Source organism: Phalaenopsis equestris, unplaced genomic scaffold (genome assembly GCF_001263595.1).
Source record: "Phalaenopsis equestris unplaced genomic scaffold, ASM126359v1 Scaffold000469, whole genome shotgun sequence".
Taxonomy (NCBI): Eukaryota; Viridiplantae; Streptophyta; class Magnoliopsida; order Asparagales; family Orchidaceae; genus Phalaenopsis; species Phalaenopsis equestris.
Window position 1 is genome coordinate 685,457 of NW_018164910.1, and position 24,316 is coordinate 709,772.

General features: G+C 33.4%; 1 protein-coding gene across 1 annotated transcript in view; it reads left to right on the forward strand.

Annotated features, from left to right (window-relative positions):
- The first annotated feature begins 2,797 nt into the window (after window positions 1-2,797).
- LOC110027952 (polypyrimidine tract-binding protein homolog 3-like) overlaps window positions 2,798-24,316 on the forward strand; it is a 32,376-nt gene continuing 10,857 nt past the window's right edge. The window contains exons 1-11 of the mRNA XM_020729614.1: window positions 2,798-3,090; window positions 3,198-3,273; window positions 3,363-3,434; window positions 3,800-3,876; window positions 5,284-5,371; window positions 8,931-9,063; window positions 21,262-21,313; window positions 21,857-21,908; window positions 22,712-22,761; window positions 22,848-22,889; window positions 24,252-24,303. Of these exons, the coding sequence (XP_020585273.1) occupies window positions 3,217-3,273; window positions 3,363-3,434; window positions 3,800-3,876; window positions 5,284-5,371; window positions 8,931-9,063; window positions 21,262-21,313; window positions 21,857-21,908; window positions 22,712-22,761; window positions 22,848-22,889; window positions 24,252-24,303 (675 nt within the window). The 5' untranslated portion in view covers window positions 2,798-3,090; window positions 3,198-3,216. The remainder of the gene's footprint in view (window positions 3,091-3,197; window positions 3,274-3,362; window positions 3,435-3,799; window positions 3,877-5,283; window positions 5,372-8,930; window positions 9,064-21,261; window positions 21,314-21,856; window positions 21,909-22,711; window positions 22,762-22,847; window positions 22,890-24,251; window positions 24,304-24,316) is intronic.

Below are 24,316 nucleotides of genomic sequence, written 5' to 3' on the forward strand. Positions count from 1 at the left end.
TATGTTGCAGATCCAGTGTTACCAGATTGTTATATATTTTTTATTTGACTGCTTTACTTGTTGCAGTGTGCTTGCCATTTGCCTTTTCTTAGCTTATGGTTTGTTTGGGCTCTTACGAAAATGCAATTTAGGCACTTCAAGGACCCTAAATTGTAAATTTTCTACAAAAATCCTAATAATAAAATATTCAAGATAAATAAAAAATTAGGATTGAAATATCCAAACTTTAAAATGAGCATTTTCTTTTCTAAGTGCTTTTACTTTTCTGCATGACCTTCCGACTTGATTGAAAACAAACATCATTGCATGACTATATCCCAAATCATCTCTATAGGGCCTCTACATTTAAACTTAATTGCAAATAACTACATCATTTTGCATGTCCCAAGGAAGAGCCCCCATGTTCCTTAAATCAACGTGGTCAAGCCTAAATTTCTACATAGGAGATTTTCTAGTATGGCTAGGATGTTAGAGGCTCCCCCAACCCATACAGAGGAGTAAGACCTTTATGGGACGGTTCTAGTTTTGCAGTTGGACACCGTTTCTTCCTACACTTCAGCTGCTTCTTCGTCATTTAATTGATATGTATAAGTCTCATCCTCTACAACATCTACCTCTTAGTGTGTCATATGAACTATAGTTTCATTCTTTTGACCTTAGGGCTACTGAGGTCTCGTTGGACGACATAATGCATGGTTTGCTGACATGGTATCTTTGGTCAGGTTGGGTTGAGTACCTCTATACCAGGTAGACTTAGGGTCTCCATAGCTCAGAATAATGAATCCATTGTATTATGACCTAACTGCTTCTACTTACTTAGGAATTCCTCTTCTTTCCATTAACACATATGAGCCCTGTGGGTTCTCTTGAGATATCATTGATATCGTCTCATGGGACCTACATGCCTGGGTGTTGTTGCCCGTAGTGGATATGTTAGTTCAGCTTTTGCTTTATGGCTTGACATAAGTATTGAAAGCATCATGATTCTCCTACTTGAGATGATTAAAATCCTTTGGGTTTCCTAAATAACCAGATATAATAAATTATGCAAGCAAACCCTTTTTTATCAAGAGTATTATAGGGCATCCCCCAAGTTGTAATTAACCAAAGGAATAGTTCCTTTAGGAGTACTCTTGAACCCAAAACAAGCACAAAAAGTTGATTTCGTGGTTGGGGTTTTCTTTGCAAATATGTTTCCTGGGCATTTCCATTCTGATTTCGTTCGGACGTAAGCTCTTAGGCTATCACACGAAAGTTTCCTTATGAAATTTCTCAATGTTCTTTTTATAATTGTTCATCTATTTTTTGTCGTATTTTCTTAATTTTTGGTTTTTCTCTTATTTAATTCATCTCCATGATTCAAATGAGATTTATTTGGAAGGAGAATTATATGGCAATGGTAAGACAAACTGACATCTCCAAAGTTACAAAAAGAATGAAAACATTTTTCTCTAATGATTTTAGTTATATATGATATTTGAAAGAATTTTAATTTTTTACTTTTAGGTAAGTTTATGAGCTTAATTTTTCATTTTTCATTTTTCATCTTTGCTTTAGGCTTCATCTTTTATGTGCTTCTATTTTGCAGCTTTTTTTTTCTTGCCTTCTCATCTTCTTTTGGATTGCTAATTGTAGGTGGTGTTTGTTTTTGCCTGTCTTTGGATGTTGTTTGTTAATCATTGGTTTGGTTGGTTTTTGTTTATTTTTTTCTGTCTTGGTTCCATGTTTTTTTTCTGTCTTTATATAGTTTATTGTTATGTCTTCTTTGCTCTCTTTTTGGTCTTCTCTGTGTTTGTTTTTTGCATATGTTGTTTTGGCCTTCTAGACTCCGTTGGATAGCTCTTGATCTCTATTGTTGGTCTCTTCTTTATGGTTTATGTTGGTTTTGCCTGACTTTGGGAGCTATCATTGTTGTTTTTGCCTTTCAAACTTTTCTTGGATAGCTCCTCTTCTCAACTACTAGTTTCTTCTTCATGGACACTTCTTTTGGGGCTTTCTTCTTCGTAATCGTTATTGGTTGTTGGTCTTTTTTTTTGTCTCAAGACTTGGCTATTATTGTTGCTCGCCAATTTTTATTTGTTTTTATCTGTTGGTTTAATTGTTTTGCATTGTGTTAGTGTTTTTTGTTTGGTTTTTTTTTTTCTTGGGCTGTGTTTACTTGTCTTGTTATGTCTTTACCTTTTAATAATTTTCATTTTTAATACAGTTGAGTGTGACCCTCACTCATTTTTAATATATATATATATATATATATATATATATATATAAATTTTTAAATTGGATAATTTATAAATATTTGTCCAAAGAGAAAAAAATCAATTAAATAAAAAAATATTTACAGAACAATGATTCTTTATAAAGTACATAACTTTGATAATATAAAAGATATTATAATTTTTATCATTGTCAATGTTGAAAAGTAGTAACATGCAGGCGCGAAATCGACCTCTTTCAAGCAAATTGCCTCGGTAGACCCAATGTGAGAAGGGTTAGGGAAACAAAAGACAAAGTAATATTTTAGGAGAGATAGAAGACAAAGTTGCTCTCCCATATAAGTGAAAATATGAATTTGAGAGAAACAGTTGCCCCCCTGACCCTACTTGAGTTTGCCCTTGATAACATGTGACCCTCACTTATACATATATGGTGCTCTTATGTGACCACTAACTCTTTCATATTATTAGTCATCATCATATTCTATTAAATATTTGAGGGTATTTATATAAATATGAATATTTAGATATTAGATATGCAAATTAATAAAACTTGTGTGTAAAATCCCCCAATAGGAGCTCACCTCCTAAGAACCCACACTCCCACACTTCATGAACATCGGATCGGGACTTGTGTGCCGGAATAAGAGCTCACTTGTAGGGCAGCGGCATTGCCGAGCAAATTCGTTTGCCTTGCAATCAATTCACTCCATTCCTACAAACGACAAAGCTTGTTCTCGATTCTAAGAGGGCAGCGAGAACCCGGCGAAGCGGGAGCAGCATCAGCTTTGGCTAGGGGATCCATTGATTTCGGTTTTCTTTTTCAACACCCAAAACCCTAAAAAGCTCAGAATACTCCCGCCCTCCATTTCATTCCGTAAGCTCTCTCTCTGCATCCCTTATTTTCTTACGTTGCTTGCGTTTTTGGTTCGACTGACGGCATGGAAGAAGAAATTTGATATTGCAATGTTGTACGATTATCAGAGGAGATCGTCAGCCGAAAATGATGGAGCCCTCCAAGGTCATTCATGTTCGGAATGTGGGACACGAGATTAATGAGGTGTGTTTGATGTTTGTGATGAATTTTATTCGATTTTGCTTTCGGATGTGAGCAGAAATTGCAACTTACTAATTGTTTTTGGTTTCCAGAATGATCTTCTTCAGTTGGTGCAGCCCTTCGGCGTGGTTGTGAAGCTTGTCATATTAAGGGCAAAAAATCAGGTTTTTAAATTTTTTTTTTTTGGCCATTTTGTGATTTTTCTTGAGGGATTTACATACAATTCTCTTGTATTAACCTATCTAACACCTAAACCTTCATATTTACATGCATAACATTCAAAGCCTTAACTCACATCAAAAGTACCGCTGGCACTATATTTTTAATAGTGAAATACAACTTTTTTATGCATAGATTTATGACAACAAGATGTTATAAGTGTAAATATCAAATTTTGGATGCTGGTATGTAAATACATAAGAATTGTGTGGTATGTAAGTCCCATTTTTTGTTTTCAAGAATTGTTATGGAAAACTTATATTCATATGAAAATGTTAGTTATGTTTTAATTTTGGTTATATGGTGTCAGGCTCTTATTCAGATGTATGATGTTTCTACAGCTGATAATGTTCTGCAGTATTATGGAACTGTCCAACCAAGCATTAGGTGAGGCCACTGCAATAAAATTCTGTTTGTCTTAGATTATCATTCAATGCTGTTAAATTTGTTTTTTTTATTTTTGGAAGCTGCACATATATACCACTCAACTCTTATGTATTTACATATCTAACACCTACACTTCCAACTTTAACATATTTGCCACCTTACATATGCATGAAAATGTGTATTTCACTTCTTAAAAGTTAAACTAATGATTTTTTTATGTAATATGAAACGTTTGGTTGTTATTTATGTAAAAAGTAATGTTTAGCTGGCAGATATGTAAATACATATGAATTTAACAGTATGCCTGGAAACGCGAAATGAATATCTCCGTGATAGGGTTGATGTAGCTCCAGTGACGGACAAAATTAGAGAGAGTCATCTTAGATGGTTTGTTCACATTAAAAATCGACCATCTGATGATCCGATTAGGAGAGTAGATGTTTTAGATTCGACTTATGTTAAGAAAGGCAGGGGTAGACCTAGGATCACTGGGGCTTATTCTATAAAAAATGATCTTTATTTTTTAGAAATAAATGAAAATATGACACTAAATAGGACGCAATGGAGAAAAAAGATTCATGTAGCCGACCCCATGTAGCGGGATTAAGGCTTTGTTGTTGTTGTTGCTGTTTGGAAACGCCTGTTTTTTCCTATGTAATAATGAAATCACTAAGGCTTTGTTGTTGTTGTTGTTGTTGTTGTTTGGAAATGCCTGTTTTTTCCTATGTAATAATGAAATCACAAGAAATATGCATAATGCTAGTTAGACCACTGAATTGAGTTTTGCTTAACTGCAGTTTGTAGATTATCTATTAAAACCGTTTCTTTGTTTTCTATGCTTACAGGTTTGGTTGAAATCTTTCTCCTCTAATAATATGATCACAAAAAATGTATGATTGTCGTAATGACTGTAAAAAACATTTTCAATGAGTATAAATTTTGATGTAAAGTTGCTACCTTGCCTGAGAATTGAGCTGTCCCCAATTTTGGATATGTTAAATTCAAGATTTTTTTGTGACATTGGGATTTATATCCATTTTAATGTTGTTCTTTGTTTGTGATATTTGGCTAGAAGAAGTTGTGACTTGTAATGATCTTTGTTAAAGAAATGTTATAATGTTGGTTCATTCACATACAGACCATCCAATTCCTAAGTATTTACTTATTTAACGCTTAAACTTTACTTTTTACATTAATACCGCCCAAATTTTTCATATCACATAAAAATAACCGCCATTTTAACTTTTAAAAGGTTAAATACACCTCTTCATGCATAAGTTAGATGCTATGTATGTAAAATTTAAAGTTTAGGTGTTAGATATGTAAATACATATGAATTGAGTGGTATGTATTTAAATATTTCTATAATGTTTTGTACCATGACTATGCTAATATTTGTCATTTAAGGGGAAGGAATGTCTACATGCAATTCTCATCACATCAAGAACTAACAGCAATGGATCCCAACTATTTAGGAAGCAAAGGCGGTGAGCAGGTTCATTCTTATGCTAGTAGTTAATAATTTGCTAAATATTTTATTGTTTTAAGAGCTGAGTTGGTGATTTGGTTTTGATCTTTGTTAAAATTGAGCATATACAACTGATTTCATATAACATGGTCGGTCTTATAAGTATAATGCTTATAGCTTGAAAATATCAATCTTCATTGTTTCTTCTTTCAAGTGGTACTTTTTGTTGCCTGAGTTGCAAACTTTCTAAACAAAATAATATAGTTGGGCTTTTAGGCATGAGTTCAAAATAACCTAAATATGTTAATAGGATGTTTTGATCACTTGTTTTTTCGCAATATTATTGTAAATAATAAAGCTTAAATATGCAGTTTTAGTTTCATATTTTTATCGGAATTTTAAGTTTCTATGGTTTTGTTTGATGGTTTCAATCTTCCATCTCGTTTTATTGGATGGAGACCTAGTAGTTGCAGCATGGAGGATTTCTCGTATTCATTCTATTGCATGAGTAAATTTTAATTAAGAAAACATATCTAATATACTATATGATTAAAATTATAAGAATGTAATATGTGATTTGCAAGAATGATAATGATAAGTTTTAATGATTCTCAAATAATATTATGTCATTTGATTCACATCAAAATTTACTGCTATGATGGATTTTTAAGTGCTTTATTTTATTATATTACATTTATGAGAAATATGAATTTTCATCTATTTTTTGCCTATGTAGTTGTAAGGCTGTTAGTTGGTTTGGCAGTCAGCTTTGTTTATTTATTTTTGGTCATGCTCAAAGTTTTTGGGGGTATTTTTTTTCAAATTATCATACAAACCAATTTCATGAGTAAAACATTTGAACCTGAACAAATTTGTGGTTTTGGTTTTGGATATTGCTGTACTCAATTTACGATGTGTAGTTTCAATTGATTTTGAAATTTATGACTAATCATATTTAAGAATTTTGAACAAATGTAATGCGAGAATTGTGATTATTACTTAAAAACTCCTTATTGCGTTTGTCTTTGCTTAATTGATTTGTACTTGCAAGATTATTTTTATAAACTTCTTTACTTCTTAGGCTTTATTTGAGTTGATTAATTATGTTCTGGCATCATCCAACTATTTTGATTGTTGTCGATTTTTGATTCTACAAAGCATTTTTTCTTCTCCTTTTTCATTTCTTATTTCATGTTTCTGTAGTGTTAATGCATATATAGGGCCTTCGCATGTCAATTAGAAAAGCTTCTCAAAATGTGATTTGAATCACTTTATCTATTTGAAAAGTCTTTTATTGTTTAAAATCGGTCATTTTTGGTATTCAATTTTGAACAAGGGAATGGTTTAAGAACGAATTTACAAATTATGTTTGATCAATTCCTGAGCTAAATTGACCAAACCTTTCTAAATATCTAATTGACCCATTTCCCTCTGGCCAATCTTGAAGCAAAATTAACCAATAAGCAGATTGTTTGAGGCTGATTGATTTTAATCGCTTGATTCCTGACACAGAACAACCAACGTTGATATTTTGTTTTTTTTTTATTCATTGTACATTTCTATAGTTTTGATGCTCTTATGGGTTCCTTATCACTACTTTTGAGATTAACACACCAAAAATTGATCCTTATTTGTTGAGCACCTTCTATATCCATCATTTTGTTTTTTATATCTCCAAATTTAATTGGTTGTAAGTATTGGATGCTCTTATATAAAAATGCATATTTTGCCACTTATATTTTATTGGGTTACCTATTTATCTTTTCTTTGCTACATTTCATATATAAATAGGAACTTTAATTATAAAAAAAGAGGTACTGGAATGCATCTATATCAAGGATCTTACTTCCAAGCCTTCTCCAAGCCTAATCTTTTTATGCTTAGGTTATTCCACTACTCTATGCTTTAATCAGCTTAACCTCTCTTTAGATATATATTGACAGTGGTTGAGATCTTTTGAAGCTTAGTTTGTCTTTTAGAGTGGCACAAAGAGATGGTTATAATCTTGAATAATAAAAAGATTTTGCAAGGTTAAATGGTGTCCAAGGTCCTCAGAAGTATTTGATCATATTTAGTAGTATAAAACAACTTAAAATACGACCTCTAAACATGGAGAATAACAATTCTTGAATTTGCTTATCTCTAAGCTCTTTCTCCCAGGGCCTTCTACATGCTTTTAGCCTCTCTTCATGTGAATTTTTTGTGCTCAAGTTCTTCTACCCATCTTAGCTTTCATTTGTCTAACCTTCCTTGAGGAATATGTTTAGAGTGTTTACATTACTTGGGTATTCATTTTTAAAATCCATTTCATCACATATAAATGCTCAGATGGTTTCATTTGGTTTTAATACTTGCACATTATTGATCCCCTTGTAACAACATTTATTTTCAGTTTCAAATTTGTGTTAGTGTTCTGTTGCTTAGTTTTGGTTATCCTTTAGCCTAGAAAAAGGCTTCTAGGTAGGTTTTAAGCTTGTAAAAGTACCAAAGTGTCTAGGGGTTCGCATTTTCATTCTTGGTTGTAAAGAGGTGGAAGTTTGTATAGTTTGTATCTTCAATACGAAGCATGGGGATTTGACGGAGGCTCTAGATATAGCCAAAATACTATAAATCTTTATGTTTATTTATATAACAACCTATCTTTAAATCATATATAAATAGGGGTGTAAAAAAGTCGAGCCGAGCTCGAGCCAATCTTGTCTTGAACTCGACTTGATTAATTGATCGATTTCAAGTTTAATTCTATAAGTTCGAACCAGCTCACTAGCCAACTTGTTTAGTATGAAAGAGAGAAAAAATAGTAATCTACGCTAGTATTATAATAAAATGACAAATAGAATTAGTATTCTAGGGATAATTAATATGACATAACTTGATATAAAATGTATAATATCATTTTTTTAACATTTTGAATAATTTATTGAAAATTTCTTGAATTTTAATATATTTTGAGTAATTTTTTTTAATTAATTATTTTTTTAAACGAGCTGATCTAAGAGCTAACAAGTCGAGTCGGGGATGACTTGAGCTTGGCTTGTTAGGTCATCAAGCTCTGTTTACGGGCCACTAATCGAGTTGAGCTCGTGCTGGCTCACGAGTCAGCTTGACTCACTTACACCCCCATTATATAAATACCATTAAAATTGACTTTTTTAAAGCGAGTTACAATTTTTCATGCATAAGCTTTCATCTGATTGAGACATTATGTTGTTTTGTAAGTAAATATGAGATTTATATGTTAGATATGTAAAAACATAAGAATTTAATGGTATGTATGGAAATCCCCCATGTAGTTTATGAAGGCATATTAGACATATTTCTTGACATGTTACATAGGTGTTTGATAATAATAACTCTATTAATGAGTATACCTTCATATCTTCTCAACATTCTGTTTTTCTAAAATATCATGCTTGATATATCAAGCTTCATGGATTGATGTTCAAACAATTTGTTTGCAATGTATTAATCTTTATTAATATCAAGCTTATGTGAACTTTTTTTATTTTTTTTAATTTTTAATATGTTTCCTCGATATTTAATTTTTTAAGTTTTTGTCTTTGAACATCTATTGTTGGTGATCTAGGGAGTGGAGCCCAATCGAATTCTTTTAGTTACAATACATTCATTGCTCTACCCTATAACGGTGGAAGTGTTGCATCAAGTTTTTTCTCCATATGGGTTTGTGGAAAAGATTGTCACCTTTCATAAATTAGCAGGTATGATTTTCTCTCGTACTATATCTTCTATTATGCAAAATTGATATTTTTATTCTTAAACTAGAGAAAAAGTTTAAGGGATTTTTTTCATTAGTTTCCTTAAGTTAGCAATCTTAATTGCTATCCATAAACTCAAAAAATTTGTAATAATGTCACTACAAAAAAATGTTGTTCAAGAAATCCTTGTCAAATGGTCAAATAGTCTTTGCATTTGGACAATTGGCTCATGCAAGTTTGGTTACTGATTCGATTAATTGATAGCTTGGGTAATATCTAAATCTCCATACCATCTACTCTCTACTCATAAACACTATTTAATATGCTGTAATTGGCGAGTATTAATCATAAAGAGGTAAAACAATAACAGTTTCATATTCATTCTTCATTTGTTTCAATCTTTGCAAAATTTGTTCTTCGTGATAACATGCCTTAATTGCCAACGGATCAAGCGATTTAATAACATTTCACCAACAATATTTGTATGAAATAGTACTAAATGACAGTGAGCCTATGTAAGTTAACACAAAGTACGAATGAAGGTGACTTATTATGATAATTCTTCTTCTACTCATGAAATTTTTTGTGCTTAGTTGGCGAATTAATAAAATTTTTATCTCTTCTATATGCCTTTATATATATGAAGTTTTCTTGTGTGATGATTATACTTGGTGTTATATCTCTATAAAGTAACTCTTAGACCAGGTTTTTATTAATCTCTTTTATGGATTAGTTTTTTATTAGTTCACATCTTCATGCCATTTTAATGATCTGGATCTTCTCCTAGAATTTTGGCATCTTCATGCCATTTTAATGATCTGGATCTTCTCCAATATTCCATAATACAGGCTTTAGAATTTTGAAATTTTGGCCTGACAACTCTTGGGTGTCTTCTCAGCCAGTGGCTCCTATCCATCCATGTGTTTTTTATGGCGTCAACACTACGATTAATGAAGCCTCTCATTGCACTTGTCAGCAATTTGTTTTCGTTGATATCTTTCTCTTTACCCCTTGGGTCTCTTTTACTTCACCTTGTTGATGTCCTTTCTGGTTATCCCATAATGATTTTCTCGACATTGGGCCTACTACCTTTCGTCACCTTGTCGTTGTCTTTTAAGCCCTCATGATGATTACAATTTGTTGATGCTTCTACAAGTCGTCTCGAGGAGCCGAACTATATTTGTGGCTTCGTCATGGTTGGCTTCAAGTTTCTAGCATTATGGAGTATCACATCGGCATCACCCAAGTCTTTATTGGTAGTTATAATTCTGCTGACATCTTGGTAAGTTTTCTCAAGGAGCTTGCTTCAGAAAGCTGCCCTCCAAGGTTGATCCTAAAGCTATTAGCTCTCTATCCTGGCATTTTTGTGATATGTTTTGTTATAGGCATTTCCTTTGCTGTCTCTATGGTCGAGTTCTCAATGCTCTCCATGACTCTTCTGCACTGCCTCTTACACGACTTGGCAATAACATACAAATCACACCAAATTTGCTCGTCGTTGGCTTTTTGTTGACTTGGTACCTCGGTCCACGACTCGTCACTTATGTTAGTTTGTTCAAGTATATCTTATGCAAAGGAGATCAAAGATAGTTGGCTTATTTTCTTGGGACTTGGGATAATTGGCCCATCATCTTACCATTCTTGGGAAACATGCCTATCAAGATATGCTAACTGATACACAAAAAAATATATGCATTTTTAGACCCATATTTTATACACATTTTTGGAGATATTGCACTTTAATAGAATATATTTTTTGTGTTTTATTGCAGATTGTTAATTTTTAGGACTTGGAGCAAAAAAGAAGCAAAAATGATGAAATTTGGAGTCAAAATAAAGATTTTGAAAAATTGTTCTGCGCCGACGGCGCGATTTGACAAAGAAGGCAGATTTAATTAGATGGCCACTGGCACCTCTAGAAAATTCATCAAATTTGGACGTTTTTTGAAGAGTTTTTAGATGCACCTATTAGAGAACCGACTCTAGGCTCTATTTAGAGCCGAAATTGATCAGAAAAGCAGCCCCTTTCACATCTCTTCGACTCCTCCTTGCCACTTTACGACATTTCACTCTATTCCATACCATTAGTCATTTATTTTCTTTATAGTTTTGAGTTTTTGTGGTGAGTTTAAGTGTGAATCAATCTCTAAGAAGTGTTGGAGAGGGAGAGAAGTGAGAGATTTCTTCTTCCTATATTTCTTAAGAGGCTACAAATGATTTGCTGTAAAAAAGAGTTTCAGATAAGTATTGTTTGTTTATTATTGTATTATGAACTTCCTTTTATATATCAAATTTGTGTTTTGTTGTATTTTTCTCATGAAGTCTGAGCAGTTTCATTTATCTTTCTCCCTACTCTGAGATATGGTGAAATGAAGAGATAATTTGGATGCGTCAATGTTAAAATATAAAATAAATTGTGATGGTTTTGCAACTCCGCTCTTAATTTACTTTTCGATATGGCCAATTGAATTATTAAAATATGTTGTGAAACATATGATTCGGGAAATAGAGTACGAGTTCTGCAACATAATGAGAATCACATTTAAGTTCATGAAGGAGTATTTCATTCATGGAATTAAGTGTAAATAAATAGAGAAATATATATTGTTGTGTGTAGAATTGTAGATTTCTAGGGTACCCTCTTTGATGCTTTTGCCACTATCCTCTTGTGTTGTGCCTCTTGCCAATACTTTGCCTTTGTCTGGTTCCTTGACTCAGTGACCCTCTTTTAACTATTGGTGCTCAAGGCATTGTGGAAGGGATGGTCCCCTTTTAGAAATAGCCCTATGATTTATTTTAGATACCTCTGGAAACATTTGTAGGCAGACTTAGGATATTTGAAAGACTCGAACTATTGGCATACTGTTGGCTATCCAATAGTCATCGATTTAGGAGCACATGTGCATGCCGAGAATTCCAACATGTGCATGTGCATGTCAATGCCATCCACCTGTAGAATTGCCAGCCCTTTGGCCCAATAATTCTCTATCTTGTTAACCTTTTTGTTGAGCCTCCAAATCGATGATGCTCCATTTTGTTGATATATAAACATGCCATTCAATGACTTCATTTTTGTTGATCCGCTGGCATATCCATCACGAAGTTGTCATTTTTTCGAGCTGAAAACTCCTAAATGCTTTTTTGGTGCCATTGTCTCACAACACTCATATGCCCATCTCCTGGTTGAATTATTATGAAATTGTCAGCTTTTAACTAGATGGAGTCCAGCTCTTAGTTGTCTACATTCTTGTGACTTGGGCTAATTTGCCACCCCATTTTGCTTTTATATATAAACCTTTTTTATACAATTGGATCACATCATAATCATCTTGTTCATAGTAAAGAAGAACATTTGGTGGTTTCATGTATTTATTGTATTAATTATTTATAAACATTAAAACATTAATGTATTGGTCTATTTTGAATGTAAATTTTATACGTATTGCTCATCACATGTTTTTATTTGCTTGAGGGTATAGAGTAGGAGATCAAGTCGGTGAAGCCTTGTATGCGCATATTATTAGGCCTTTCTTTTACACCACACATGTTCCTTTTTACTATATTTTCTAATAAATTGAATATTTTCTACTTAATTATTATTTGTGTCGATGTTTTATTTTTTCAGACATGTTTAGACTCTCTAGGAAGTTGTAAAGAGATAAATCAAAATTAATTGGAATTCTTTTCTGAATGTTGCCCGTGGAGAGTCCACACACCTAGTAGACAGTAATCTGTTCTGATACCACTTGTCACCTCCCAAAAGAGCTTTTCTGGGTGGTGGACAGCCCAAGACTTAAATACTGCTTTTCGTCCCTACACCTAGCCGATGTGAGACTTTTTGTCTGTGACATTCTGAGTTTTATTTATACATTTCTATTGTTTGAATTTAGTTTTTGCCTATGTAAAAGAGCCAAAAAGAACATAAACAAGAGCTGCACTATATAACTTGTGTTATCTTATATTTTGGTCATCTCGGCTCTAACTATTTTTGTTTCACGTTGGTTTACTCCGCTTAATTGTCACATCTGGGATATACCAAAAATCTTCGTTGATTAGTTTTCCCCCTTCTCCCTTCTCTGGTGGCACTATTGGCACTTCAAGGATCTTAGCCTAGAGGAAGAGGGTTGTCATTCCATTTTCTTGGGGGAATGGCAAGGTTAATGAGCCCCAGTTCGTTCGAGAGGTCGTGGCTTCCATTGCTCAGATGTTTTGTTCTGTGCAACACAATCTATTGTTGTTCATCAAAATAAACTTGGTAATTCTCTACCCATATTGTCCCACTGTGTATTGGACAATTATCATTAATAGGTTGGGTTTTTACACTAATTATTAGGATTTAATATTTTTAATAATATGTTATGCCAAGTATTATTCATTATGTGGATGTGATGGTGACCCGATGGTTGGAAGTTTCCTCCTGCACCGAAAGGTTTTGTGCTCGAAGCTCGCTAACCCCCTGCCCCAAAAAAATGTATTCTTCATTGTCATTAAATATACTTATGGATAATTATCACCTCAGTAATTATCTCCCCTTTTTGCCTTAATTTTTAGGATTTTGAAATATAGGGACACCTCGCTCTACTTTAGCATCAAAAGGCAGGAAATTCAATATTTTCCCTTTTTTTAAATTTTTGATATTGTGATTGTTTTGAGTTTATAAAATTGTCTTAAAATAGTTGTGACCTTAAAAAATGAACAACTACCTTGAAAATGAATTTGATTTCTAGAAAGTACTCTTATATAGAAAATTCTCTCTTCTTGCATTTCCTTGAAAGCACTTTAAAACAAGAGCTGCACTATATAACTTGTGTTATCTTATGTTTTGGTCATCTCGGCTCTTAACTATTTTTGTTTCACGTTGGTTTACTCCGCTTAATTGTCACATCTGGGATATACCAAAAATCTTCGTTGATTAGTTTTCCCCCTTCTCCCTTCTCTGGTGGCACTATTGACACTTCAAGGATCTTAGCCTAGAGGAAGAGGGTTGTCATTCCATTTTCTTGGGGGAATGGCAAGGTTAATGAGCCCCAGTTCGTTTGAGAGGTCGTGGCTTCCATTGCTCAGATGTTCTATTCCGTGCAACACAATCTATTGTTGTTCATCAGAATAAACTTGGTAATTCTCTACCCATATTCTCCCACTGTGTTTTGGACAATTATCATTAATAGGTTGGGTTTTTACACTAATTATTAGGATTTAATATTTTTAATAATATGTTATGCCAAGTATTATTCATTATGTGGATGTGATGGTGACCCGATGGTTGGACGTTTCCTCCTGCACCGAAAGGTTTTGTGCTCGAAGCTCGCTAACCCCTGCCCCAAAAAAAATGTATTCTTCATTGTCATTAAAGATACTTATGGATAATTATCACCTCAGTAATTATCTCCCCTTTTTGCCTTAATTTTTAGGATTTTGAAATATAGGGACACCTCGCTCTACTTTAGCATCAAAAGGCAGGAAATTCAATATTTTCCCTTTTTTTAAATTTTTGATATTGTGATTGTTTTGAGTTTATAAAATTGTCTTAAAATAGTTGTGACCTTAAAAAATGAACAACTACCTTGAAAATGAATTTGATTTCTAGAAAGTACTCTTATATAGAAAATTCTCTCTTCTTGCATTTCCTTGAAAGCACTTTAACAACTATGCTATTATGAGTGTAGATTTAGTTTTACCCTTGGCTCTCCATCCCTTCTGAAAAAAATAAGGATCCATTTATAAATTTAGGGAGAGTTGTTTTGGTAAATTTAGCCAAAACTTTAATGCATTTCATCGGATAATTTGTATTCCTTCAACCATTGACATTTTTTCAGCATTTAAGTGTCTTAACAATTTTAAAATTAAATGATCTTGTCATTATTATATATCGTACGTTTAGCCTTTTGATTTGATCATAAGAATGCCAAATTCAAATATAATTTGACATTCTAATTAATGCTTGAAGCTTTCAGTTATACTTCAAGCGCTTAACCTGCACTCATTTGAACTCAGATTGGATCACTTAAATCACTTAAAGTGTCACTAGGTTTTTTATTGTCAAGATGCTTAATTTAACCGTATATTTATTGAAATTGGTGCTTCGATGATTTTTTTATTTGACTCTTATAATTATCATTCAAAATACATCTTGATTCATGCCCGATATTTGGATTTTTTTAATATATTGTCAAAATTTTAGGTGTTAGCTCGATGTATTAGATTTATAACGACAATCACTTGCCATTGTTACTTATTATTAGTTTTTATTCCCTCATTATATATTTCTTATTTATTTATTCTGTTTTATTTTGTTTTATTTCTTTTATTTGTTATGTCTATTGTATATGGGTTTAAATACCCTTCCCTTTATCAATAAAAGTATGTTGCTCTATTGCAATTATTAACATGGTATCAGAATCAAGTTCTAAGTCTAGTTGCTGACTATTTCTACAATTTTCACTGCTGTCCGTTCTTCTCCGAGTTCCTCTTGTGAAAATTTCCTCTGTAGGTCTCTCGCAAAGATTTCCCGTGAATTGCTGGAGGTTTCCTCCACAGCTGTATCCCGTGAAGACTCTCCTGCATTGGTCTCCTGTGAACAGTAACCCGCGTAGCTGTATCCCGTGAAGAGTTCCTATAGCTCGTCTAGCTGGCCTCCCTACAGGACTCCTTGTTAAACTTCCAACCACCACAGCTCCTCTAGTCAGTTGTTTCTCCAGTCTGCCCGATCTACCCTACTGTTGGTTCCAATTTTTTTTTTTTCAGTCGCTGGACATCCCTTGACAACTTTTACTATATCTCGACAAACCAACCACACCCGAGGCAAGGGTTGGAAACTTCACGGTAAACCGACATATATCTTCGATCAAATCCTCCGCTACCATGGGTCTCACATTGAATTTGGGATCTGCCACGACTCAAGCAATTTCTACCCGGAACATCTTGGAATCATTCGAAACCCTGAGAAACCAAATGGAGCAACTGATCAAGCTACTTGGAGCCCATCAAATCTCTACGTGCCTGTCGACCCCCCCACGTTCGACAAGATACTCTTCCTATGACTTTCACGACTTATTCCGTCTCTAGTCCATAAATTATTGATTCAGGTGTCACAGATCACATGATTGGATGCTCACAAGTTTTTTTGACTTTATCCATGTTCTAGAAAGGATACCGTCATAATTGTCGATGGCTCCTATAGTTCCATTGTTAGCAAAGGGTCGGTTGTTCTAGCAACCAATCTAACATTGGAGACTGTTTTACACGTTCCACAGTTGCAGTGTAACTTTTTATTTTGTCAACAAGTTGAATAATATTGACTGTGTTGCTAATTTTTCTTATGGTTGTTGTGTTTTTTCAGGATCGTCGTTTGGGGAGGATGATTGAAACTGCTAAGAGAGTAGCCAGACTCTCCTACTTCCAAGAGAAGAGTATGGAGAGTGAGGACACATCTCTCAAGAGTGGTAGCTTATATCGAGTCATTGAATGCCCTATTATGTTGCATTTTTGTTCAGGTCATCGTGTTAAACTTCCAACCACCACAGCTCCTCTAGTCAGCTGTTTTTCCAGTCTGCCCGATCTACCCAACTGTTGGTTCCAATTTTTTTTTTTTTCAGTCGCTGGACATCCCTTGACAATAAAAAGTTTATATCCTTGGACGTTTTCTAATAAAAACCTTTATAATTTCGAATTGTGAAACTTGCTAGTTAGCTAAACATCATCGGTTTCATTACCAACCCCACATTTACACCCCTTTCGCTTTTTTCTTTTTCATTCACAGTGACCTTTGGGGGCCCTCTCATACTCCCAGCCGCATCTCCTGACTTTGATTGATGACCACACTCGAGTGACATGATTCTACCTTTTAAAGGACAAATCGACCACACTTATTACTTTATGTTTCAGTTTAATGTTCCAAAATAGTTTTGGAACGATATCATTTTCACTGCAACCTATCTCATAAATAGAGTCATTTCTGAAATTCACAAGTTTCAACCCCGCTAGTTGTTCTGATGTCTTGCTTCTCTGCCAATCGGGTCTTCTCCACCTTAGAACCTAAGATTTTTGGGTGCACTGCTTTGCTTGGAACACTGCCTCAGTTGCAGTGTAACTTTTTATTTTGTCAACAAGTTAACGAATAATATTGACTGTGTTGCTAATTTTTCTTATGATTGTTGTGTTTTTTCAGGATCGTCGTTTGGGGAGGATGATTGGAACTGCTAAGAGAGTAGCCAGACTCTTCTACTTCCAAGAGAAGAGTATGGAGAGTGATGACACATCTCTTAAGAGTTGTAGCTTATATCAAGTCATTGAATGTCCTATTATGTTGCATTTTTGTTTAGGTCATCCTAATTTTCAATATTTAAAAAGTTTATATCCTTGGACATTTTCTATTAAAAACCTTTATAATTTCGAATTGTGAAACTTGCTAGTTAGCCAAACATCATCGATTTCATTACCAACCCCACATTTGTACCCCTTTCGCTTCTTTCTCTTTCATTCACAGTGACCTTTGGGGGCCCTCTCATACTCCCAGCCGCATCTCCTGACTTTGATTGATGACCACACTCGAGTGACATGATTCTACCTTTTAAAGGACAAATCGACCACACTTATTACTTTATGTTTCAGTTTAATGTTCCAAAATAGTTTTGGAACAATACCATTTTCACTGCAACCTATCTCATAAATAGAGTCATTTCTGAAATTCACAAGTTTCAACCCCCTTAGTTGTTCTGATGTCTTGCTTTTCTGCCAATCTGGTCTTCTCTACCTTAGAACCTAAGATTTTTGGGTGCACTGCTTTTGCTTGGAACACTGCCCCCAATTGAAGTAAACTTAGTCCCAGATCCATAAATGTATCTTCCTTGAGTACTATGCCATTCAAAAGGGGTATTAGTTCCTTGATCCTACAACTAAAAAAATCTATATGAGTGTTGATGTCTTATTCTTTGATAGTGTTCCCTATTTTTCTAGCTCGATCCTAAGTGAGGGTGAGCTTGAGTTCTTAGACATTGTCTCTTATCCCACTCATATGATGTTCCCCTCATTGTTCTTGCCATTGAGGAGTCCCCTGTTCGGGTGAGTCCCCTAATTCAGTGAGTGCACCATCTCCTCCCACTATCTGTGTATACACTCGGAGCACCTAATCCAATGCTCCTACTCTGGAACCCGATACCTCCTTACAGGACCTTGACTCCACTGTCGGCGACATCCTTAGAATGAAAGCTCCTCTGGATGAGGAGGTGAGTTCTCTGAATAAGGTATGCAATTAAGCATGCTCTCTATATTATATGACAAAATATGTCTCTTTTTGCAGTTTATCTCCGACCTACAGAGCCTTTGATACTACCCTGATGGACCATCATATCCCAACTACTATTGAGGTTTCTCTTGCTTATCCGGCTTGGAAACGACAGTAATTGAGGAGATGAATGCCCTTCAGCGGAATCATACATGGAATGCCGTTGATCTTCCTCAGGGTAAGAAAATTGTGGGGTGTCGATGGATTTTCAACACCAAGTTCAACTCTGATGGATTCTTTGAACGCAATAAGACACGATTGGTCACCAAAGTATACTCATTGACCTAAGGAGTTGACTATGAGGAGACATTTGTTGTAGTTGCTAAGTTAAACATTATTTGGGTCCTGTTGTCCCTTGCAGTGAATATGGATTGGTTTTTGCTAAGTTAAACATTATTTCAACTTGATGTCAAGATTTCGTTCTTGAATGTTGAGCTTACAGAAGTGCAATACATGTTTGACCCTCCTAGCTTTGATTCTACTGCCTCCAGAGGGCAAGTGTGTAGGCTGTGAAAGTCCCTCTTTGGGCTAAAGTAGTTCCCAAGGTTCTTTTGGCCAGTCACAAAGGTGGTTGTGGGCCATGGTTTTACTCAGGCTCAATTAGATCATATTCTCTTCTTCTGACATTCCTCCAATGACCAGGTAGTTATCGTTATTGTCTATGTTGACAATATTTTTTTTTTAGGCAATGATCTTCTAGCAAGTCCTTGAAAGACGTTCCTGCTAAGTTCTTGAAGGACTTGGGATCTTTTCAGTACTTTCTAGGCATGGAAGTTGCTCGATCATCTCAGGACATTTGTCTATCTCAACGCAAATATGTAATGATCTTTTGGTAAATAACAATTTCTTCTGTGCAAACTCGTGGTTGTCCCTATGTATCCCAAAGAAAAATTAGTTGACATTTCCAATACCGTGTCTGTCAATAACCTCACTTCCAACGTCTTGTGGGGAAACTCATCTTCATCGCTCATACTCGCTCCGACATATGCCATGCAGTTGGTATGGTGAGTCAATTCATGCATGACTCTTATGAGCATCATCTCCAAGCTGTCCACCGAATTCTCCTCTATTTAAAATGTGTCGTCACACCTCTCGGTCTATTGTTGTTTTAACAGAGACTGATTGGACTGTCAGTTCATGATCGATGTTCCACCTTAGGTTATTGCTCATTTGTATGGAGAAATTTTGTCACATGGAAAAACAAAAAAAATAGTCTGTGGTTTTCCAGAGCAGTGCTGAAGTTGAATTCCGGTCCATGTCCTTGGGGATCTGTGAAGTCTTCTGGTTTCGCATCACGCTCCGTGAAATTTGTATGCCAATCTTCGTCCCACTGCAGCTATTCAATGATAATAAGACCGACAGCAGCACTGCTTATAAACCAATCTAACATGATCGTATTAAACATGTGGAGATTTACAGACACTTAATTAAGGAAAAGTTTGAGTCTAAGGAAATTTGTGTTCCCTTTGTTCCATCCAGTGGTAAACTAGCAAATATTTTCACTATGAATTTTCTTCGTCATTTGTTCGATTATTTTAAATCTAAGTTGAACTGTGCTTCAACTTGAGGGGGAGTATTAGATTTATAACGTAATATCTTGAGATTTATAACGTAATCTCTTGCCATTATTACTTATTATTAGCTTTTATTCTCTCATTATATATTTTCTATTTGTTTTATTTTGTTTTATATCTTTCTTTTGTTGTGCCTATTGTAATTGGGTTTAAATGCCTCTCATTGTATCAATAAAATTCTGCCGCTCTATTCCAATTCGTAACAAAATATTCATCATACAGAAATATATGATATGATAGGAGACAACATGATTTTTACGTGGAAAACTCAAAAGATGGGGAAAATTATAGGGCTTGGCTTATTCAAAGTAATTCACTATATAATTAAAATTATACAACACCACTATTTTCCCCAACTTAGTCAAAGTAATTCACTATATAATTCTTTCTCCATTGAATGTGAAGTTAAAAAAGAAAAGGTGATGAGAGTTGTTTTGGTGATATGCTTCGTGTTCTTAAGCCCTATTATAAATAGTGTTTAACGACATTTTAATGAAAAGGTTCAGCAAGTTTTACATATATACCATTCAATTCCTTTGTATATACATGTCTAACACCTGAACTTCAATTTTTACATATATTCCATCATTCCTATGCATGAAAAAGTGTATTTTATTTTCACAATAAGGTGTTTTTCACTTTTAAAAAGTAAAAAAAGTAGTAATTTTGATGTGATATTAAAGATTTGGGTGGTATAAATATAAAATGTAACGTTTAGGTGTTAGATATGTAAATACATAAGAATTGGGTGTTATGCATGTAAATGCCCCAAAAATTAATGTACAATAATCCTTGGCATAAGGGCAAGTTACATTTAAATTTAAAAATAATCTTCGATTGTACAAAATTGATGAGCAATTTTATAACTAATAGCTCAATATTTACTAATTTAGATATTTGCAAAACTATATCCTTGTTGTTTGTGCTCGAGTTTTAAGTTAATATGCTAAAACAGTTGAATACTAACCATAAGAAGGTAAAATGATAACCGTTTCATATTCGTTTCATATTTTCTTAATAACATGCTTTAATGGCCAATTAATTTATCCGTTTAATATTATATCAACGATGGCACTTAGTTATCTTATTCCACTTGAATAGGAACCTATATAAGTGGTATACAGAGGAATGAGATTTGTTCTTTTGAGAATTTTTTTTCTGCTTGTAAAATCTCCTTTTTTGCTACTCCCTTGCTGGAATCTTCATTTAATGCGTCATAACTTTGTTTTATATCTCTGTGAAGCAATTTGAGATAGTTATATTTATGTATAAAAGATGGCTTAACAATCAAACTAATGAGGTATGCCTAAACCATATAAACTTTCTTCGTTTGAAATTTTCCAGGTTTTCAAGCTCTTATTCAATATCAGGATATCACAGCCCAGTCTGGGAGCTTGTAATTACTTAGGTGGAAATTGTTGGTCAAAGAGAAAAAAATTATCTACAATTTAATATCACTCTGTCATGATCCGATCTAGGAGCTTGGAATTATCAAGATGGAAACTCTTAGGTTGGATGGAGGAAAACTATCTAACAATTTAATTTCAAAATAAAATAAAGTTCAAAGCACAAAAGAGTTATTATATTTCATTAAAATTATAATTAGAACAGTTTATTTATATTTAAACATTTCAATATAACATAAAATAAAATTGAACTATAATACATATTAGTTTGCATTTTTCGACACATGAAGAAAATTAAACTCCTTTTTTGCTACTCCCTTGCTGGAATCTTCATTTTATGCGATGCGACATTACTTTGTTTTATATCTCTGTGAAGCAATTTGAGATAGTTTATACTTATGTATAAAAGATGGATTAACAATCAAACTAATGAAGTATGCCTGAACCATAATGAAACTAATGAAGTATGCCTAAACCATATAAACTTTCTTAAACTTTCTTCTTGTAAACTTTCTTCTTTTGAAATTTTCCAGGTTTTCAAGCTCTTATTCAATATCAGGATATCACGGCCCAGTCTGGGAGCTTGTAATTACTTAGGTGGAAATTGTTGGTCAAAGAGAAAAAAATTATCTACAATTTAATATCACTCTTGTCATGATCCGATCTAGGAGCTTGGAATTATTAAGATGGAAACTTTTAGGTTGGATGGAGGAAAACTATCTAACAGTTTAATTTCAAAATAAAATAAAGTTCAAAGCACAAAAGAGTTATTATATTTCATTAAACTTATAATTAGAACAGTTTTTATATTTAAACATTTAGATATAACATAAAATAAAATTGAACTATATTACATATTAGTTTGCATTTTTCGACACCTGAAGAAAATTAAATAGTTGGTTTTCTTGTAAAATGTTAGTAACTAAATGTTTGAATTAAAACTACTCATTGGGCAAATATTTATTAATTACAATAATTCTTTCTTCATTTGAAAATTTCCATATAAACTTTCTTCGTTTGAAATTTTCCAGGTTTTCAAGCTCTTATTCAATATCAGGATATCACGGCCCAGTCTGGGAGCTTGTAATTACTTAGGTTTTTTTTGGGGTTAAAAATTAGGGGCATTTACATACATACCATCCAATTTTTATGTATTTACATACATAACACCTGAAATTTGTTTTTTTTCTTATAATAGCACTATTTTAACTTTTGAAACATGATATACACCTTTTCATGGATTGGTAAGGTGGCATATATATGTAAAAATTGAAGTTTAGGTGTTACATATGTAAATACATAAGAATCCAGTTTTATGCATGTAAATCTTCTTAAAAATTAATGGATTTTTTTAAATGTAAGTAATATTTGTCATATGATGCTTCCAGGGGCGAAATATTTATGATGGTTGTTGTCAGCTTGACATACAATTCTCCAAGTGCGATGAACTTCATCATAGTTTTTATATTTGCTTAAATTGATTATTTTTATTCAGTACTTATCATATTGTTATTTTCATTGCAGTTTGAACGAATTGCAAGTCAACTGTAATAACGACCGTTCAAGGTAATGTTAGTCATCTTATGACCTGCAAGATATTTGCCATTTTAAAGTCCCCACTGAAGAATGTTTGGTAACATTACAATATGTTCGAAAACATTAGATATTCGCCATATGAATGGCATGGAAATGGGATTTTGCATGAGAAGATTTAGAGAGTTCTAGTGTTTTGATTTTTTTTAAGATTTATTTAGTTTTAATTAATTTAGTAGTCAGAGTTTCTTATATTAAATTTAATGTTAGGATGATTATGAATTACTTAAATTTGTACTAGATTTTAATTCAAATTTTGGCCAGCTTTGTTAGGCATCCCTATTTTTATAAATCTAAATTTTATTGTTTTTAATTGGATTGCCCTATTTAATGATGTAGATTTGGAAGGATTCCTTTCCTTATTCTCTCTCTCCCTCTCTCCCTCTCTCTCTCTCTCTCTCTCTCTCTCTCTCTCTCTCTCTCTCTCTATATATATATATATATATATATATATATATAGAAGACATTAAAACTAGGTGATGATCATCTCCACAGATTAATATCAAATTAATACTTTATTTATTTCTAAATGTACTTGAATATTATTGAAAAAATATTTTATTGAGTTCAACATTTTGATGATCTATAATTGCTAGTTAGCATAGAGTTGTATGTTTTTGCACAACGTAATAAATGAAATTGTGATTGATGGAACTGTTGATTGCATGAACTTAATAATGAGGCGTCTCTTTTACCACAACAACAACATCAACAAGCCTTTATCCCACCAAGTGGGGTCAGCTGCATGATTCATTTTTCTTCTCCATTTTGTCCTATTGAGTGCCATATTTTCATTTAATCCTAAGAAATTATGATCATTTTTTATACATCATGCCCAGGCTTTTTTAGGTCTGCATATGCCTTTCTTAACATAAATCAAATCTAATGCATCTACTCTTCTAACCGGATCATTAGTTGGTTGACGTTTAATGTGACCAAACCATCTAAGACGACTCTCTCTAATCTTATGGGCCATTGGATCGTGAGGCATCTGTTTTACCAAATTGTAAAATTTGATACTTTTATCATGTATTTGAAAACATAGGTTTCTTTCTATAGGAGTTTCTTTTCTCTTTAAAATCCTTCTCTTTTTCCAAAAGAGTATCAACTTTTTTGATTTTTCTCGATTTCTAGATTGTTTTAAATTTTTTTAATATTTTGAACTCTAGCTATTGAAACATTATTCAATATTTTTTTATCATTTTTTATTCCTTTGTTTAATCTTTTGTTTGGTTAAGATGCATTTTCTATGTCACCTCATTTTTTTTTTCCTACATTCAATATTTCTTTTAAATCTTAAAAATTCTCTAATCAGTTTTTTTTAGTCTTGTTCAGAGATTTCACAAATCCATCTCTACCAACCGAACAAAGAGGTCACCCTTCTCAAGTATGACGCTCTT